This window comes from Sinohyriopsis cumingii, chromosome 2, assembly GCF_028554795.1.
Source record: "Sinohyriopsis cumingii isolate HCF-2022 chromosome 2, ASM2855479v2, whole genome shotgun sequence".
NCBI classification, from domain to species: domain Eukaryota; kingdom Metazoa; phylum Mollusca; class Bivalvia; order Unionida; family Unionidae; genus Sinohyriopsis; species Sinohyriopsis cumingii.
Window position 1 is genome coordinate 84699891 of NC_142962.1, and position 22038 is coordinate 84721928.

Below are 22038 nucleotides of genomic sequence, written 5' to 3' on the forward strand. Positions count from 1 at the left end.
ACTGAACCAGTCTATCCTTTTAAAGAAAATCATGCCAGATGTTAAAAAAGTAAAATGCTGTATGGTATGAGTTGTGGATGTTATGTGATAGAAAATGTTATAGCAGATGGATCTATTCAAACTTCAAAACATGTCAGATCACACAAAGAATTCAAATCAACACTTACAAATGTTCAAAAAGAATATGAGAGTAATGTAATAAAGCACTCTGAGCATCCGACCATGATCATTGCAGAATTCCAGTTCATGATCATTCAGTGAAAGTGACACATGTAGACTAGTTGAAATGAGTGCTGAAGATAAATAATTTTTTGGTATATTTTATGTCTGTACTCTGGTTCTAATCCATGTTGATTTTGCACTTTGTGACTAGAATTTTGACCAGTTGCAGAACCAGTTTAAAGCATAAATGTATCTTTTTATATATGCTGTAATTCTGGCATGTAATATATACATTACACTTTGTATTCCCAAATTATGCTCTTTTGTCACTTATAAGAGCATACTTATGTTATACCTCTCTGGGTGGGGTGGGATGGGGTTTGAACGTATGAAAATGGACACAGAATGAAATAATTAAAGTTGGAGCATAAGCTAAGAAATGCTTTACGTGTACTCAAAAAAATTGTGATTGAGTAGTCAACCCTCATACCGTGAGACTGCTCTCAGTACCAGAATTATTTGAAGGAGTTGTCAGTAGGTAGCAATATGTTCCACAACTTGTGATTGTGCAATTCTCTAAACAAAGTCACTTGCAAACTAGGTAAAGTTAATGATAAAGGAAACACTCTATTTCATCTAAGTACAATGGATGGCATTGCTAAATACAAAGTTAGACACATCAGTCATGTACATTAAATTGGAAAATTTTTGAGTAACGTGAAATGAGACCATTAACAAGTGTTGTTAATTAATTGTAACTTTTTATGAATTTATCATTATTGTATATTTTAACCAATTAAAGTGGAGTTACTGATAAATAACTGTTGAATAACTTAAAAATACTGTGCATGTTGGTAAACTTTATCCAATGAAATATCTTGTTGCAATTGGTAGATACCCTCCTCCTTATCTATTGGTTGAAAACATAATTATGGGTAAAACCACTCTTAGGGTATATTAACAAAACTTAGTTTATTAGTTTATTTTAAGCCATTTTTTCAAAACTACCACGACTGACACTCTTTAACTTCTTTTTGCCAATCACTGAGGGGAGCAGTCTGTATTCTGTTGCCAGAGAAGCCATTTTCATAACCATGAAAAAGAGGAAAATGTGGACTGAGTCAATCAAGAAAAGCCCCTGTGGCTGAAAATGACAGTGCCAACCCATTATAGCAGAGATATTTGTGATACAGAAGCATTACCCAAAATTGTGGATGTTAACACATATGGTGAAAATGCATAAAATAGACAATATGAGAGAAGTATGAGATTGTAAAGGAGGCGATGTTGGCTGGTATAAAACCAGAAGCTGCAAAGTAAAATATTGTCCAAAAGCAGCCACTGTGACTGGAAAAAACTGTTTATTTTTTTTCTTCTATCAATGAAAACAGTCATATAATGAATATATACCTTGGCTGGGTGCATGCTGAGCTATTCAATGGAAAATGAACAGGACATTTTTTTATGCCATGGATTCTAATCATATGGGATCACCATATTTCTATAACAAAAAAAATGGTGCAGGATTATGCTTTCACACTAAAGGCAGACTGTATGTTATGTTTGTGATACATTCTGTTGTCAAAAATAATCTTTATGTTATGAAACAATATTGATATTAGAACTGGGTCACACCTTCATAGAGAGGTTTATAGAGAGTCATATAAGTATCAAAAAATGGCTGTACATGTATTCAGTGATTAGAAAAACAAACACCAGCAATGCAGCAAAAGTCTTTTTATTTGACTATAATTATGTTGCAGATGTCTTTATTAGCAAGCAAGGATATGATGCAAACTAGTTTATCTACCTAGACCACTACCAACTAGCATCATATTTGCGTGGTACATCCATGCAGAATATGAAAAGAAAGATATTAATTTTCTGTACATAATGTTCATGGAAATTGATAATTTTCTTTAGTACATGAATTATCCTGACAGATAAAAGAAACTATTTTTTTTCATGCAGAATTTAGCTCAGGCCTAAGTGTTCAATAACTCATTTCATAATCATACTACAAAAAAGTAAACATTTGTTCTGAGTCTTCTGGGTGCGCAGATTTTCCTTCAGCAATATTTTGATATCTTATTTGAAGTTGGTAGTTTTTGTGGTATGTATTACTCAGATATGATTACTTAATTGACCAGCTTCGGTGCTTGCAACTCTCAACTAGTGTCTTATATTTTAAAGGCAGCAGATGCAATATTGACAGCAGCACTGACAGATGAAGATGAGAATGTGAGATATGAAGCTCTCTTGCAGTATCAGAGCCACCCTCTCTCTCGGATCATCATGCCATTATACACAAGGTAATCCCTGATTTGCCCTTGCAGTTTCAAAATACAGTCGTTTTTGCTTTTATACCCACACATTCCCCCTGTAAGCTTGAAAAGGTCACTTCTGTTAAAAGGAAGCTAAAGTCAATTCTTTGCTGCCATGTTTAATTTTACTGTTTATATTAATAAGTAGGGACTACAGAGTTCTAGATCGCATTACTTGATAGAGTTGATACTAATTTCAGTCCAATCAAAAACCCACTTCCCAATTTAGGTAATAAGGTCTACAATTAACAGGTAAGAAAATGTTTTAAGTTCCTGAGTTTTATATTTATCTTGCATAGTAGATTTTTTACTCTGCCAATGTCTGTGACTACTGAAGAGTTTGAATTGTAAATAATTTTAGTCACCTCTGCAGAAACAAAAGAGAGGGAGATATTAAGATTACTCTTTGCTGGGAGTTTTTACATCAATGATCAGTGTCACAACAGACAAATATAATTTATCTAAACAAAGTTTATAGCAGATACAACTATTTAACTTGTGAAGTGGAAACATTGTATTATAACAAGCACTGAAGCCACAAGTGACAATACAAAGTGCTTCCACTTCACAATTGAAATATTTCCTTATATCTACTAAACAAATGTAGATTTGGTTTTACTATATATATATATTTTAAGGCAAAAACCTTCAATTTGCATGGATTTGTTTCTCCATTCTGCGTAATGTGATTAGCATCTGTATAACTGAATTGATAAAAATAAGTCCCAGAATTTTACAACAATTTGAGGACAGCAACTTTTTATTACAAATTTAGATTGTACATGTAATTGTTTCAGATTGTGCATTATGTGAAATTAATAAAGGTTTTCATGTGAACAGGAAGAGATTTTTAATTTTGTTAACACATTTTTGGCACAGATTGATAGTGAACATTGTTTGGGTGGCAGTACAATAGCAACATGATAACACTCCAACAGACTTCAGAACATAACATCATTAAATAACAGATTTTAATGATCGTGAGTTAACTTGTAAGGATTTTGGCTGATATTTTGTATTATGTTTGCATTCAGTTGTAAATGTTGTGTGTTTGTAGGCTGGCAGTCTATTTTGGTAATAAACACTACTCTGAAATTACCATTATCACTTAACGTTTGTTTGCTGTTAACTCTCATTAATACCTGATTTCTTGGTTGTTCTCAGACTTGACTATGATTGTGGTGACAGTTAAAATTGCTACTTAAACAATTTTATTACTAGATGTGATCAGGATTTTTTTTAAAAATGTGTACCATTTGTTGTTGAGTGTAATGTGTATATTATACTGTATGAGTGGCATAGAATATTGAATAGCAACAGGTCATGAACTTGCAGGATTCATATGGAAAATGAATAAAAAATTAATACTTGCTGCCTGCTTTTTGTTTTGGGGATCATTTGTATGCATTCATTGGCCATATAAATGTACAACAGCTATTGTTTACCCTGGACTAAGCACACAGGTTGCAGTGAAGACAAACACAAAGAAGACGTAATAGCCTTATCCTTATTGTTGATCATTCAGTAATGATTAGATTAACAGTTATAAGCTTATAAGAGTTGACATGTTTCAAAAGTAAGCTAAGATCCGAGTGCAATATTGAATAGTGACACAATTGAAATAAACACTCACATATAGAAAACTTTTAACATCTTCATTCATAAAGAGAAAGATGCAGTGTTAACACATTTTCTTTTACTGCAAGAATCAACATATCTCGCCATATTATTAAATCAAGCTTTTGTTTATTTTGGCACTAAAACTTTGTACAACTTGATTAAATTGGTAAAATTACATTTAAACTTTTTGAAGCCACGCCATGATTGTGCTTCATCTGAATTCATGTTATATTAAAATTTGCTATAGCAGAGTTTCACTGCAGTAGGCAAAACAGAGTTAGGGTTTGCAAGTTATGCATGAGTGTTGTTGCATTGTTTAAATATTTGGTGTGATTATTGAGAAAATACAGTTGTACTCCTCTCATAAGAACACACTTTCTGCAGCAGGAACGTTATCTTATGAGAGGATTAGCTTTTCTAGGGAATGGGGATTACACAAATGTGAGGAATAATTACATATAAATTATGAAAAGTGGATCTACTTTTTTAATATTTCATATTTTCATTTTATAATCATGTTATAGAATCAGTATCTTAAATCTTAAATGAGTGTTATTTTAAAGAAAATTAAATCCATAATCATCAGTCATGGTGCAGAACTGTGTTGCCAATAAAATCAGGGTACAATCATCTGGCTGTATCTATCATGGTTCATCCTTTCCATTTTCCCAGTTCTGTACAATGTATAACTAACGATGTATATTTAAATCTTTCTGATCTCAAATTCCTCAGCAATGATCAAAGGATGTCCATCCATTCTTTTTATGAATGATAACATATAATTTATGTTTAAATCTTTCTGACATCAAATTTCTGAACAGTGATCAATGGAATCTTCCTCTTTTTGTTTAATCGAATTGCTTTCACTTTTCCTTTCTAGACCAATAATGTTTGATGATAATTTGCACTTTTTGCAACAACTTGTTCCTTCATTGTCAGTTTGTACTTATGACACATAATGCTGTGCAATTAGAAAGGAAGAGAATTTGTTATATGATTAACTGGTTTTAGTCTGGCTCCCTTTCAAGTACATTTCATAATCTATGAGAAGGAAGGAATTCACATTGACTAACATCATCTTTGCATTTGGGCAACCAGATGACATGCAGACCTGAGCGGAACAATACTTTGCTTCTTAGCTGTTAGTTTTTCACATCTTGATAATTATCAAAGTGACAAAACCTAACACCTAAAGAACACACACTGTAGGGATAATCTGATTACTTTACGTCTTTGTATGGATTAATGTTACCCTAACGGCATGTTGGGGCAGATGTCAGTGTGTTGAATTTAGGAATTAACAATATTCATGAAATTTGTTTGTTTGTAAACCCCGTTATGTGGCTGTTCAGGATAGGTAAATTTGACAATCTTTGTCATCATTGGGAGGGGTTGACCTCTGATTGCCTGCCCTCCTGACTTTTATTTCTACAGATTAATTTTACTGATGATTGTAATATTTTTTACTTACTGCTCAATATTTTATAAGATTTTTATTGAGTGTGATTTCCTTTATATGGCATTATGTATAGAACTTATGCCCCTGATTGCACATACTCCTGACTTTGGTTTTTGCACCATGAGTTTGCAAAGATATGTTGAATTTGAACCAAATTTGGCATATGCTGTTATATTGATGAAATATTGAGTTAAATTTATAGTGTTCCATGACATTTACATAATTTATCATATAAAGCTTTATATTGGTGAGACTCTGAATAAATTCAATTTCCAGCATTCCGTGATATAATTTGTCAGAGTTATGATCCCCGAATGCCTGATTTTCTGACATACATTTTTACAGCATAAATGTACCAAAATGGGTTGGATTTCAACCAGATTTTTTATGCAGTTTTATTAGACCTTGAATTTCATGGAATTATGCTCCCTGATTGTCCATCCTCCAGACTTTGGTTACTGCAGCATGGCTTTTCCAAGGATTGTTGGACATCAATCAAATTTGGTATGCAGTTTATTTTTATGAGAACCTTTAATGAAACTAATTTCTAATTTAATGAAACTAATTTCTAACTTTCCATGACATAATTTACAGCTGTTTTGTGTCATGATTGTTCACCTTTCTGACTTTGATTTCTATAGCTCTAGTATTTGTTTGTGAAGTGTTTATTTTGTAAAAGTTAAACAGAAAAGGTATCTAAGTTGCTGAGTAATAGACTGCATCAAATAAGATAGCATAGCTATGCACATGTTAAACTGCACACTACAGTCTGCATAAACCTCATACTTTGGATACATTCAAAGAAGACTCATTTTTTATGTTGCTTTAAGTTCTGTAACAAAGCCTTTTTGATGCTCACTGGCTTTAAAATGCACTAAGAATATGGTTTCACTTCAGTTATAAAGTCAATATTTAGACTGAAGTTGGCTAGCATGCTTCATTCTGAATGGTCATATTCTTCCTTGTACATGTAGTGCAGAAAGAAAGAAAAAAACAAAGAAAACAATGAAAATGGTAAAAAATAAATTTTTCTACACCTTCATAGTAACCCTTACCAAATAATTCTTAGACTGAGCGTGAACAAAATGGATGATGCAGAAACAATAAAGTACCATGGCTGTTAATGAATGTAGATAAGGAGGGGCTGAAGTTTCTCATTCATTTTCTTGCACACCCTCCACATGGAATAATTAAAAACATATTTCAGTATATTGCATTTATATTTAAATTAAAACTTTTGTGAAAATATCAACTTTGTTGTTGTTTGTAGAGGTACGTGTAGTTGAAAAAGCAAAATACTTTTTGAAATATTTGGTGACCTCCTTTTGCCACCGAGCATATGCAGCTACATTTTTGCAACTCCAGCAGGATAAAAGATATTAACTGAAGGAAATAAAATCCTAAAGAATTTTCATACTTTAATGCAATTTATGCCATTTTCCACCCTATTATCCCTTGCCCCACTTGGCCCCATTTGTATAAAAGATTTTGATTTGTATGTACTAAAATCAGAAGCTCACTTTCCATGTAAATTCACATTTATATACAGTATTTGTAATAAAAATTATAAAGAACTTTCTTATTATAATGGGTTATGTAATACTGGCATTCTAATTTCAAATAATCAGTTTAGCAAATCCGGATGTTGTCAAGGTCTTGACATTTTGTAAAAAGCAAGCTTAACTCAGAAAGTAGAATTAAGCAGATCTAATTCAATACCATACTCCCTTGCTTGTAAGCTTTTATCCTCAAAGAAATTACCTGTTTTACCGTCTAGTGTTGTCTGTAACCCTTAATCTTATTCACTTTTGTTTTCAGATGCAGGAACATTTTGTATGGAAAAAAATTAATTTTAATTTTCATAAGTAGCTCAATTGCTTAAATTGCCAAATGAAGTTTAATAAATGAAAAAACTGAGGAAAAAAAGACCTTCTGGATTGATGTATGAAAAATCAGAATGAACAAAGATTTGTTGTTGTTGTTCTAGGGTTTAACACCATTTTTCAGCACAATATAGGCTTTACATGGCAGCCAGTATAACTGGTGGAGGAAGAACCCTGGAAAACCCAGGGAAGAACCTCCGACCCACGAGAAGCTACTGAATGAACAAAGATGTACAGAAGACAGATGATATGGTTGGTGGTCTAAGTTTGGTACCATTTATCAATATACATATATTCCATAAAGAATCAATATTTTTAATTTATATTCAAAATATCCAATATATTGTGATATTGAAAACATTGAGTATTACACATATTCACTGTTAATTACTTTCCTTATCAGGAAAGTACTTTCTTTGTAGTTGTTGTTGTTCTAGGGTTTAATGCCATTTTTCAGCACAAGATAGGCTATACATGGCAACCAGTATAACTGGTGGAGGAAGAACCCTGGAAAACCCAGGGAAGAACCATCGACCCACGAGAAACTATTGGCAGGCTTTCCCACGTACCCATGCTAGCTGAGCCTTGGACTCAAACCCACGCAGACAGAGGTGAGATGACAGTGATCCATAATGGAGAGCACTTTAGACCACTCGGCCTCTCGGGGCCCCACTTTCTTTGTAAGGAATATGAAACCACACCCACTGGAATATAACTATAGGAACTTGCCATAAGCCATAACCCTCTTTCAGCATTTGACTTGAAACTTCTCATGGAAGAACACATAAGGTTGAGCAGTATCCTTAGTGGAACAACAAATGTCTAGAAATTTAATTTACCCCTCAGCTGTGTAAAATGCCAATTCAAGATATATATATATATATATATATATATATATATATATATATATATATATATATATATATATATATATATATATATATATATATATATATATATATATACATACATACATACATACATACATACATACATATATATATATATATATATATATATATATATATATATATATATATATATATATATATATATATATATATATATATATATATATATATATATATATATATATACATACTTGCGTATAAACCTGTTTGTGTATAAGCCGACCCCCCCCAACAAACTGAATATGTACAAACACTAAAAAGTGCATGACCTGCATATAAGCAGACACACAACTCTGAGACATCACAAGATGCATGTGGTAAGTTCTAAATACATTAATTTAAGCTAAACTTATATTAATAAAAATTACACATACTTCTCTTGCGGTTGGCATGCATGATTATTGAAAAGAAATGGTATAAACTTGTATGAAAAGTAATTTATTTAATTTTCTGTTTTCTTAATGTTTCTGCCTAATTCAGGTTTGTGTATAACTTGATCGAACAATGACGACAAGAATTGAGCATTCGTAGGCTGCTGTAACACTACCTCTTCCTTTTCACTCAGTTATTGTTTGTTTATGTGTTATTGCATTAGACATTTTATATCAGTGCACCAATAATTATGTTTTTATTTTGCCTTAAAATTGTATATGCCATACTCATTAAAATGTGATCCCAGTATGATAACACAATGAACAACAATATGGTTCGTATCACTGCCCGCAATTATGCTACTGAGTATATTTACATGATGGTGCCACCACATGTACATTGGAGGTTTGAACATGTGCTGAATGAAGTAAATTCCACTGAATGAAGCACATCCCTTGGAGTCAAATCATGGGAACCACTGCACTAAACTTTAATAATATCTCCGATGTACAATAATGAAGTTTCAGAAATAATGCTTCAAAAATTATACTTTGAAAATTATGCTAATACCATAAAACCTGAGTTGTAGTTTGCTTTGATGTAAGTGACCTTACTCACCATACCTGTCAACTCTCACGCCAGGAGGGAAAAAAAATTCAGATTTTTGGAATCATTCTACGCCTACCTCCTGATTTCATATCTCCTGATTTTTGCAGAGAACTCCCAATCATTACATTATGTCTTCGATTTTCATTTCTCCTAAAAAAGAAAAGTCCTACATAAGTAGCTATGTAATCCATGGAAGTCATCTTCCATCACTTGTGAATATTGTTGTGACAAAATAATTACTAGAAAGAATTGGCTTCTTCACCAAATAGAATGTTAAGTTTAAACATTATTCATGTAAATTTATTATTTTTTTCTTTACCTCTGTAACAATACAAAATTCAACAGATAAACCAGAACAAAAAATAAGCCACAACAATAAAATTGCTGACAATTAGTTTCAATCCCAAGAATGATCACATGAATGCTGTAACTTCATATGCAATAGCTCCATTCCCACCAAAGAAACTTTCATGAGTGAACATCTGGCATTTTTATACTGTATATACAAACACTAATTACCATTGTTAAATTAAAAGAAGGAATGAAAATATATATTATGTAGCATATGTGTCCTCAAAAAACTAATTTAGAATACATATGTTTTATAGTAAACAATACCATTATGAGTTGACAATAGGGAAATAAGGTTGGATATACGAGGGGAAAATAGTTGCAACATTTGGCGGAGTACCATGAGGCTGCCTATTTAGTTACCTTTTGTTCATTAAAATTTAGTATCCTTTATTCGCCAATCAATTGCTGGTGCTTGCATAACACAGTAGTGTATACCATGGTTTCTTTGAATTATGACAGAGGGCCAGTCGTTTTCACAAAATAGATGCATCGATAAGGATTAACTTTTAATTAGTCGTGCTGGCTTTGTTGCTTGTTCATTCAAGACTAACCTTGGGCTATTGTGCACTTTGGCCACAGCTGACCAGAATATGAAAATAGGGCATGTCCTGGGGGAAAATAAGGCATGTCATGGAGAAATGGCATGTCCTTTGCAAATTCATGCATATATGACCCGGAAGATTGGTCAATATTTAGTGAAAACAAGGCCTAAAAAATGCCATGAAACACCTCTCGAGTTTAGGTCCCAATCTCCCTATTTTTTTATTCAGTCTCCCTACTTGGCTTTTAAAAAGTTGAGAGATATGTGTTACACACCATTTTACAAAACTATGCTAATTGTGCTAATATTATGGAGTGAAAGGCAATTACACATCAATGTACTTCTATAATTGCTGGTCAAAATTCCATCTTAACCGAAGCTTGTTTCAGGGTTATAATGATTAACTGGCCTGTATTGCTGTTGGGAAACAAGAAACAAATCCGCCAATTATTAACAAAGGAGAAGCCAAAACATCAAGCTTTCCATTGCATGAAAAGTTATGCTGTTGTTTAGCCAAAACACAAAACTAAAATAGATTGATGATGATCTTAGTTGATCTATAATGAGAATTTTAGTCTTTATTATTACCACTCTTCATGAACATGTAACAGTTATGTTGGTCATGTGCCTTATACAATTAAATGTGTGTACTTTTTCATAAATATTACCTCAGTTTGTAGGATCACTTATATCATTGAAAATGAGTAACTTGTGAGCATGTGATTCAACATAAATGAAACAGCTATTGACCCATTTTATCCTGAATACGCCTGTGGTTATATTATCCCATTTTGTCCTGAATACAACTACGGTCATACTCTACTACGTATGTGTGTAGTGTCTCGAGAAACATGTGTTATACATCACAAATATTTGTGTACTACTTCATCAACACAGGAAATGGTTAAAGCATGTGTGAAATTTAAAAAAAACATGGTTAGAAAAGAACTTGGCTTGAAAATCGATCGATAAAATGATGGACGACACCTCAGATGTAAACATGGATGTTTTTAGCGAGGTAAGCAACATTGAAGTTGACGATTTGGATGATTCTGATGATAATACTGACTTAAATGATAGGTTAGAATTGAATCAAGTTGATGAAAGAGATGATGCATGGCTTCAAGTACTTTTTGACAGTGATTTGGAGAATGAAGCTGACTTTGAAGGCTTTGAAGAGGAATGGGTCTGGGATGATTTTTCACCATGGCAATGTGATGTGGACATTTTTATTCACCATTAAAGTAATATTGTTATTACTCACATAGTGATGATGTGGACTTCAAAATTTGGACAAAAAGTGTTGTGATTAACTGCCTTTATCTTACTGAAAGATTTCTAGGATTAATTTGTGATACATTTTCATGAGAAACTGCACGTTGAAGTACATGTTCTGGAATGTGAAGCAAACAAATTGTTCCAGGTTTTTGTTGTCCAATTTTAGTAAAATTATTATAACTTCTGAACTAACAGTGCTAGAAACTTCAGATTTAGACCAAAATACTAGAAATAGAATTATCTTTATTTTATTCGCGTACTATTAGGAGCACTTCATTCATCTTCATGAACAAAAGATTCATGGTAAGTTTTTTAATTTGTTTTTTTTCTTTCAAGTCATATTTCAAAATGCAGTTGTGAGAATGTACATTGGTAAATGATAATAAAACACACATCACTGTGTTGCAAATTTTATTACCTTTTCAGAGATACATATTTTTATGTACTTTAAATAAGAAATAACAATGTTACAACATGTTTAGTAAACATGGTGAAGGTCATCACAATTTCTGCTGCTGCTGCTGTATGAAGCTCCATTTTACCACAATGTATTTAGAATTGCCTCTCAGGAATCAGGCACTGCATTTGAAATTGGTAAACAGGATAAAATGTGTTAAGGACTTGCTGAAATGTTATCTGGAAGAATGCAATTTGGTTGAAACAATGAATAAAGCAAAATCTGCATCTGATATGTTTGGGAATAAGTGAGGATTTAAGTGACGCAGTGCATGATTTGCACTGTGTAAGTACTGTACATTATAGTTCAGCCTGGTCTCCCTGGTAAACTCAACCAGTCCACGAATTATGAAGTCTGTATTTGCCTTTATTTAATTTCATGTTGGAGAAATCAGAAAATATGCAAATGCAAAAAATAACTAAGTCAGTCAAAGTACTTTGTAACAGTAGAAAAAATGTTGGGACACAAAAATATTTTTTTTGCATGCATATAAGTCTTAGGACACAGAAAATATGTTTTCATGTCCCAAGATTTACAGCCACAAAAAGACTTAAAAAGTGTCAAGTTTAGACACTGGCCTGCATATAAGCTGTCCCCCTCCTCTTATTCCAGGCCGTTTTTTTCCCCAAAATTATTTGGCTTATGTGCGAATATATACAGTGTATATATATGTACTTGTACACACATACATACAGTTTGCCTACAACCATATTTCATACCATTTCCTTGTATCTATTTACAGCTTTTTCTGCCATGCAGTTTCATTCATTTATACATATGTGCATACAACAAGTTCTTCTTGTTTGTTTAATGGTTTTCAACACCATATATTTGCCATATTCTAATTTCATGGTATTTGTTTTTGTAATCATATTACATGTTTTTTATCTTATAGGTGTTGTCTAATGTTGTAAAGCGCTTAGAGCTTCTAAAGATTAGGTGCTATACAAAGTCCCCATTATTATTATTATTATTATCTAACATGAATAGCATGTTATATTTTCATAGATCTGATGGCAATGGAAGTTACATAGCAGATCCATATGAATCTGGTATTGTTGATATCCAGAATCATCCAGTATCTAAGAGGGGAATTTTAGATGAGGGATTGAAATTTCGACTGGAGGCACCATCAGTTGACTGGCAGAAGCGACTAGGTACTAATGACATTGGAGCATCGTTTGGATTAATTATGGTCAATCTGTTTGACCTAAAAGTTGGTGAGTTTTAATGTTTATGAAATATGCACTGTAAAACAAATTCTAAACAACTATCATCCACTTGGAATGCCTAGGAAGAATAGTATTTTGAATAATTTTTGGAAAGATTCACAGGAAATGAGGCATCAAAATATCTCCACTCCCCGTGTAACAAATGTTGCACAGCACTGGATTAGCTCGGTCCAGGTACTTGTTGAGCTTTGTTTTGGACATATGATTGAAGGCAAGAAGTGGAGCCTTTCAAACAGAAAAGTTCCTAATTTCATTGGCAAGAATTTGGAACTACCTTGGCTATTTCTGTGAGACAAAATTATTCCTCAGATGTATGCTGTTGCAGTAATTTACAGAAAAATCATACATTTTATTTACCCGAAATTTCTCCACGAAAAATGGAACACATTTTATTTGGATCACCTTGGCTATTTCTACAATTGGGTTGACTGTAGGACTGACAAAGAGGTTATGAATGAAAAAAATAGTTCTGTCGTTCATAAGATCTAAGTAAATCCTTGTTTCATAATTAGCTGAAGCAGTCCAAATGACAGCTGTCAACATAAATTTGAGGTATGATCTATGTGATTGATCCCAAAGTTACAATTATAGTTCTTCCTCCACCATTAATACTGGCCGCCATGTATAGCCTATTGTGTGCTGAAAAATGGCGTTAAACCCAACAACAACAACTCTTGAACATCTTAGAGCAAAGTTTTGTTCTTGGTTGTATGAAGACTCTTTACCACTCAGATATTCATAGTATTATGTGTAGTTTCTTAGGATCTTAATAATAACAGACCAACAGACTTAATACAGAGGATTTAGACATGCTAGACAATAGTTGTCTTGTTACATCTGGCTCAGATCAAGAGACATGCTAATACATCAGGCTTATTCAACATTTATGTGAGCCCATGGGGGGATTTATTATGGAAATACTGAAATGTGTAGATTACTTCCATCTTCAAATTATGCTTGGCTTTCTTTGCAATCTCTTGAACATTCAATTCATTCCCAATCCATTTTTGTATTAATTATGCATAACAGAATAGGACTTGCATCAGCTGCAGTGATATTTGGTGAATTTACCATTATTATTTCTATACATGCTATGTGATTATATGACAATATAACAAGATAAATGTTTTTGGCATGCATCAAACATCAATAGACATCTTTCTTAAAGAATATATATATCTTCTTTATATCTTTATGCTGTAGTCCAGAGTTTGAATGTACATTATGCTGCAATTAAACTCTCACCCAAATCATGCATTTTTGCCTTCAACATGGAATTGCATGCTCATTGTCTTTTCCTGATAATACATGGTGTGTATTGTTGGTTTTGCAGGTCTGAAAATTCCAACTCTCATACTCACAAAATTATGTTTGCCTATAACAATTGGTGTTCTTGAAAAATATATGTTACTCTCCAGAATAAAAAACTTGGGTTGTACATTGACATTTAATGAGAGCTGCTTGTAATTTTGTTTGTACTCTTGAAAGTTTCTCATTCATAAATTGTGGAGAATTCACCTTTATAAGACACATTAGACACTTTTTATTCAGTCATGTGACATAGCATTCAGGATAGATGGACAGAGCTTTCAAGACACACCCTCAAATTTGCTAAGATGATTGATTACCTGTGTTCAAATTAAATAATTCACTAGTGTGTCTGGTCAAGGGAGTGACTACCTAAATGTTCCTACAAGAACAATATGGGGCCTCCAGAAAGGCCTTTTGTTCAGGACTCATGGTACTAATTCAGTTCCCATAGTAAATCTATGCAAACACCATGATATTAAAATTTCAATAACTTAAAATTTTTGAGTGCTCATAATCAAATCTATATTTATCAGTATAGATGAAACCTGGACATCGGCTTCTATGTAGAGGAAAGGATATGAGCTGCAGCATTTTCTGGACCTGCATGTGTTTGAAACATGTGCTTTCAATTCTGCACCAAAGAGTCAGGTGCTAATTTTAGTAATGAGTGTTCCAAATTCAAGACTGTTAAAGGACTGAAATTCCATCAATAAAACAATGTCTCTATTTTTTCACTTACAACTAGGATAAGCTCTCAAAAGATTCTTTTTCCTAAAACATAACTTACATTATTAACCAATCCTGGTCAGCCAAACCCATATACACTCTATTTTATGTTCACCCATTTCCAGGCTGGTTCCCATTTTTCCATAACATTAAGATTGGCCATTGTGGGTATGTGAGAAAACTTGCCAATAGCTTCCTGTGTGTTGGTGGTTTTTCTTCCATCAATTATACTGGCCGCCATGAATAGCCTATCATGTGCTGAAAAATGGCATTAAACCAAAACACAACAGCAACAACAAGCCTTCAGTTTCAGTACTGTTTATGTTTTTGTCTCTCAATCCGTCTGACCATTATCCACATTTATTTCCATGGCAAAACTCCAAATTATGTCAAATAACTCTATGAAATTTTTAATTTGCCACATATTACATGGTGTTGTGGATGTACCTTTTCTCTCCACAATTCTTTAGTTTCAATATTTTTCATTTATCATCTGTTTGTTAATCCATATCTTTATGAAATTTGGTTCCCTTATTGGAATTGTGATATAGGTGTGCCTTTTGCTATTTTCAATTCCTGATTCAACAGTTTTAACATTTTTTGTGTCTGTTCATTCATCCCTCCATTATTCACACTTTGATTACAGAGCATAACAAAAAAAATTCTTCAAGCTACATCTTTGATTCCTAGTGCACATTTTAAACCATTGATCCAGATATGTCTCTTTTGCTTTTGAGAATTCTTCAGTTTAGTATTTTTAGTGTTTTTGTCCATCTATTAATTGTTCTTTCAATTGTACACACACTTTTGGTTCCAGGGAAATGCTACAAGACCTTTCAAGATATCTCTTGTAATTTTATAGCATATATTAGACTAGTGATTTAGATATGCCTTTTGCTGTTCAGAATTCTTTAGTTTCATAATTTTTGTAGTTTTTGTTTGTTTGTTCATTATCCTTGAACATGTGTTGGGTACCAAAAACTTGGATTACTTTATAGGATTATTAAACAAAGTTTAAGATCATGTCTAGGCTCTTAATTCCAATAGCTTTTCCCCTAATGCCACTAGCCTTAGAGTAAAGATACATCTTACCATTGTTATGAATTTACCTGAACATGATCATAAAAATATTGTTTTTAGTTGGTTTAAATGGCACTTGAACACATTATTCACTTTAAGAACATTATTGTATTATACTGAGGAAAGGCTAGGACAAACCATGGCAGCTGACCTTGGATGGTCTGCTCGATTATTGGACCTGTGACCCTTGGATTATGAATTAATTGCTTTATCAACCAAGCTACAGCAAATTTAAAATATCAGTGACTGATTTTATGTCCTGACTGCAAGTTCATCAGTAACATCAAGATTTGTTTATGTTTGTCAGTTGTTCTGTGGAACATCACATATACATGTCTCTGACTAGCTTGTTAGCACAATTACAGTAAAATCAAACCAATTGACCTTGAGTGCAATTTTGTCAGCATATTTCTTCATTTAAATACAGTTATGTTTTTATTTATTAGTTTTTGCTTTTTTGGACCAAGACTTTATGATGAGCATTTACTATATTTTATTTATCATTATTTACATTATCAGCCATAATAAGACCATGTGTATGGTATAATAAAGTTGTCAAAAGAGCTGGGGCTAGTCTTATGATCAATTATGTCCTTACTAAATAATATTCCAATATTCTTTGATAGGTTGAGTTTGGGGTCTGGAGTAGGCTTATTAAGCATTTGTTTATCATCAGTTAAATAGGTATTATTTGCACGGTTTGGCAGAAATTGTTGGACCTTGGTAGATGAAATTAGGAAGACATTTACATACATGGATGACCTGATTTGATTTTTCACCATTTTATTGGGGTTGTTGTTAATTTTGGAATTTCCTGGCTGCACTGCAAGCTGACAAGTCTTGCAAACACAAATTAATATGGTTTTTCTTTTCTTCTGTCTTAAATGAGTTATTTATCTGAAGACTCTTGAATACAACTTTATTGAACAAGTGTTTGATTCTTGGTTCATTCTTTCTAATTGCAGCCCTTTCCAGTGGACACATTAAAGTCAACATTCATGATGAGGCATATGCAAGAGTTCATCTTGGAATAATCAGGATGAACTATAATTTTTTTACAGCTAGATTATGCTTCAAAGGAGGTGCAAGTTATAAATTGAACATTTTAAAGGTATACTGATTAGATATGCCCCATTCATTTTAATATGGAATTCGCACAAAAATTATCTTTTATCATTTTATCATCTAGAACAGTTTCCAATAATATGGATTAAATTGTCATAGGTTACAAAAAATTTTTTCTCTCACATTACTAGGTATATGTTCTTTGAATGTAAGATAATGTATCAGAAATTGTATGTTTTTATAATTGAGGTTACCACATGAAAAGCTAATAGATTCAAACCATTTGAAATTTTTTGGCAATACATTGTCAGAATTGATTGAAATTATGAACAGTAGCTTCCAGTTCTATATTTTCAACATGGACATTTTAAGTTTTGTATCTAAAGCAAGTTTTGGGTTTAATTTATATGTCTAGTATGATCCTACTACAGCACAATGGTTGGGGTCCATAGTGCCTGACTTTGATATAATTTTCTAAACCAAACTGTTATAACCAACCAAGCCAGTTACGTGATGAAAATTATGCATATGCTAAAAATGATGGCCCCGGGGTAGTGTGGGGTGGGGGTGATAAAGGCAGACAGAAAAATATGAAATTTTGATGAAATAAAGACAAAACTAGTAGGAAATACACTTACATATTGACAACTTTCATTTGTGTAGTATTATATTATTGAGTCCATAATGTGTTAAGTACTGTACATGTGTATGAAAAATCCATGAATTTTGAGTATAAATCACATGTTATGACATTCATGTTTCTGTTGCATTCTGTTAGGAAATGAAAATAGCATATAAAAAATGTAATCCTCATTTGATCTATATAGCATAGTTAACAAACACATATCACTAAACAGTTCACTAGGATATTGTCGCCCGTAGCTCATGGCTCTAGTTGTTTACATACTACATGAACACCTACTTCAAATGGCATAGATTTGGGTCAGCTGTCATCTTGCCCAGGCTACCCAGGGGAGACTATCAACGTGAACAAATTAAAAAGTTACTTTTTTGATGGCCGTATATATGGTGTCATGAAATTGAAAATTTAATTAGTGTTTTATGCTGCTGTTTATATATATATATATATATATATATATATATATATATATATATATATATATATATATATATATATATATATATATATATATGTATGTCATTGCTTACAGGATTTTGATCCAAAATTTGGATTCAACATTGTGAAGCAGTTCATAGGACAAATCCAGAAGATTGTAAGCGCTATTAAAAGTGGTGTAGATACATTCACTGCTTTGATAAATGGAGACTTGTCTATCCAAAGTATTGTGGAGGATTTCATTACAGCACTAAAAAATATTCCAGGCAGGGTGAGTAATACATGTTTAATTTAGCCATCCTTCATAAGCAGTAGGTATGCTTTCTCTTTGAATTTATTGTGAAAATAACTGGTTGTTTGAAGTCAAAAGCTCCCTTTAAGGAATTCCTTGACATTTGTTGACAAAAACAATATACGTAGAGATTAATTAGAATCATTTATTTGACCAATTTTACAGGGAAACTCTGTAATAAAAATGGTTGGGATCCACAGCATGCTATCATGTTAGACAATGTATCTTGCAATAATAAATAGCAACAAGTCATTTAACTGAAGAAAATATTGCATGCATAGACATTTGGCTCTCCATGATGGAGTATGGGTGTGGATGGGCACAAAACTATGGGCTTTAAAAATGCAATTACCAACTTAAATCGGTGCACATTAAACAAGAAATATTGAAAACAAAGTGCTTACATACTTAATATCTGGTTTTCTGCAGAGAACTGTGCGTTGGTACATATATATTTAAGAAACTCAGAACATGACTGACACGCTGGAGAAAAAAAACAGATTTAAGACCATTAAAAAAATTAAACAATTTTATGTAACATCTGGAATGTTTATCACCACTCTTTCTTTATAAATGGTCATAGTGACATGGGGTTTTCACTAAAGGATTATGATGTCTGGTTTGTTGTAAATGAAAATAGTGCCGATTGAATCCCCAACATACCTGCCAAATCTTGTTATTGCTACATCTACTATAAACAGATTACTGTCATGGCATGGGTTTTCACAAAACTTCTTATCAAGTCTAAATGGTCTTAAGTGAAAATGGTGCCAATTTAACTCAAATATAGCTGTGAGGTGGCCTTCTTAAAAATCCCATGACTACTTTCTAACCAAATCATCATATAGACATGTTGTGTTTCCTAAAGACTTCTTATGATCTTTAGTTGGTCCTAAATAAAAATCTGAGCTGATCAGATGATGAACATGGTGGCTACCTTGAAGATCTTATCACTATTCCTGTTTAAGGAATAGTCATATGGGCATAGGAATTTCACTAAAAGACTTTTCTTACTATATGTGGCTGGTTGTAAATGAAATTTATGGCAATGTGACTCCAAAAATGTAATAGTTCTCAGAATAGCTACTTCTGAGTGGATGTCCATACCAGCATATAATCAGAGATCCTGAAATTCTTATTCCCAAAAATTAACATAGTGGCCTTATATTTTTGAAATTTAATATAAAATCATTCAAAAGAAATATAATTGCTTACAAACTGTCTTGAGAAATTTTACCCAACAAGAGTATCTTATTCCAATCTTCTCTTTGAAATAAATGGTTATTAATGGAGAAGGTGATGTACTACACTGAAAATGCACAACATATAATTAATGGGTATTTCCTGTAAATTTGGATTATGAAGTTTTACTTGATCTTGTTGCCAAATAAGTCTTGTAGGATGATAATACAAGTTAGTTATTCATGCTAGTCTTCTTAATTTTGGCCTAAACTTCACATATTGTATTCTAAAGTTATCATGTGCTGACACTGATAAAGGATTGATATGATTTTCATAAGTCATGGAGATAAATATTCACATTTCTTTTATCTTGTGTTTTGAGGCTACAGTGTTTAGATTATTGGGAACTATAATGATCAAATTTGCTTGGTCATCGACACATCTATTGATTGTCCAACAAAGTATGACTGTAGTTAAGTTTTGAATTAAGCATTGTTCGCAACATTTTTATTGTTTTTTTTTACAAAGAAACATCTGCAAATTTGACCTAAGACCACTGATTTTACTTTATTATTTGGCAGCATAATCGATAAACAAATCAAGGACAAGTTTACATAATGATGTTTGATAATCTGATGTCAGGTTGTTTAGAGTATGTGCTTGTCAAAACTATTGACCTACAAAATATGTCACTAAAACACAAGTATTTTTAAGGATCTCTGCTTGCAGTATATAATCATTTTTGTATTAAAATGATGCTGATCCAATCTCCAAAATGGCAATTTTGACAGTGATCTTGAAAATCTTTATATGGCTTCACTTGTGGATAATTGTATCAATATGAGGTTTTCAGCTGGTTCTGAATGAAATTGTGTTCATCAGATAAAGGCTGTCTTGATAATCTTGTTATCACTACTCCTCATGCATGAATAGTGGTATAGACATGGGTTTCTTCCTTAACCCATTACCTCATAGAGTGTATGGCTTTTTAGCCCTTCAATACACATGCGGCTAAGTTACCCAGTGTAGTGTGCTATAAATAGAACACCTTTTACCTATTTGACTCCATACACATGGGCCTGCCTGTTAGCTCTTAACACATGAACCCCTAGCCACGACTTAACAGGGCAGGAGGTAGTAGCCTACTGCCGAGCTCTGTAGCGTTATGGTCGTGCATGATACACTAAAGTGGATGGTATTATAGAAAGGTAGATATATGTAGCTCTACAATGATACCAAATAATCTGGAATATCTAGTTGCACTACAAATATTTAAGAGTCAAGTCCGATCGTTATAGCTGTGTAATTGTTTTCACAGAAGAATTTTTTATGTGCTTAAAATCTTGAGACAACTCAATCACTGTCAAGTTAGTGAAGCCGCGTGATCAACTATAGCTGCCATTTTTCATACTTGAAAGTTACAAGTTCTTTTTCTGTGTCTACATCACTAAGTCATCTAAATTTGATAATTTATAAAAACTAATTGCTGCCTACGTCAATATCAGAGCCTTTACCTAAGTTATTGAAGCTTTCATAGTTGTGATTCTGGTCATGAAAACTCTGTAAGTACTGAAAGAAATCCATGACCTCCATTTTGGAGAGTGGAGATTATGATCCAGTTACTTTAAGTAGCAGATTTTGACCAGAGCATAAACAGCGACCACATAATCTGACAGATATGAATGTATTATCAAATAGGTGGTTTTGTCCGAAGATTGCGCTATAAAAACCCGCTCAAATGGTTCATGTTTACAGCAGGCATCAAAAAGGCACTTGTATGCAAATTGGTTATAGGTTCCCAAAGGCGCTTGTAGGTGTATTGGGTAGAGGTGTCCAAAGGAGCTTGTATGTGAATGGAGTAAAGGCATCAATGACGTCATCAATCTTGCAAATAGAAATCACTTAGGGAAATCAAGATAGTCCCTCATCTGCTCAAGCAACCAAGTTGGCAGGTGTTTCACCCCAACCCAGAGTTGCTTAACCTGCAAGTCTGGATCTTATTAAACAAACTCTTCTTTCAACTAGTGTTAGAGAAATCACTCAAGTGAGATGGTGCTCCAGTTTACACTTACAAAGGCAAATGGAAAATCTTCACACAATTT

General features: G+C 32.9%; 1 protein-coding gene across 1 annotated transcript in view; it reads left to right on the plus strand.

Annotated features, from left to right (window-relative positions):
• The window catches only part of LOC149805304 (uncharacterized), a 113722-nt gene that overhangs the window by 26237 nt on the left and 65447 nt on the right, over positions 1 to 22038 (plus strand). The window contains exons 8-11 of the mRNA XM_089933962.1: positions 2356 to 2474; positions 12979 to 13190; positions 17285 to 17430; positions 18557 to 18733. Coding sequence (XP_089790088.1) covers positions 2356 to 2474; positions 12979 to 13190; positions 17285 to 17430; positions 18557 to 18733 — 654 coding nt within the window. The remainder of the gene's footprint in view (positions 1 to 2355; positions 2475 to 12978; positions 13191 to 17284; positions 17431 to 18556; positions 18734 to 22038) is intronic.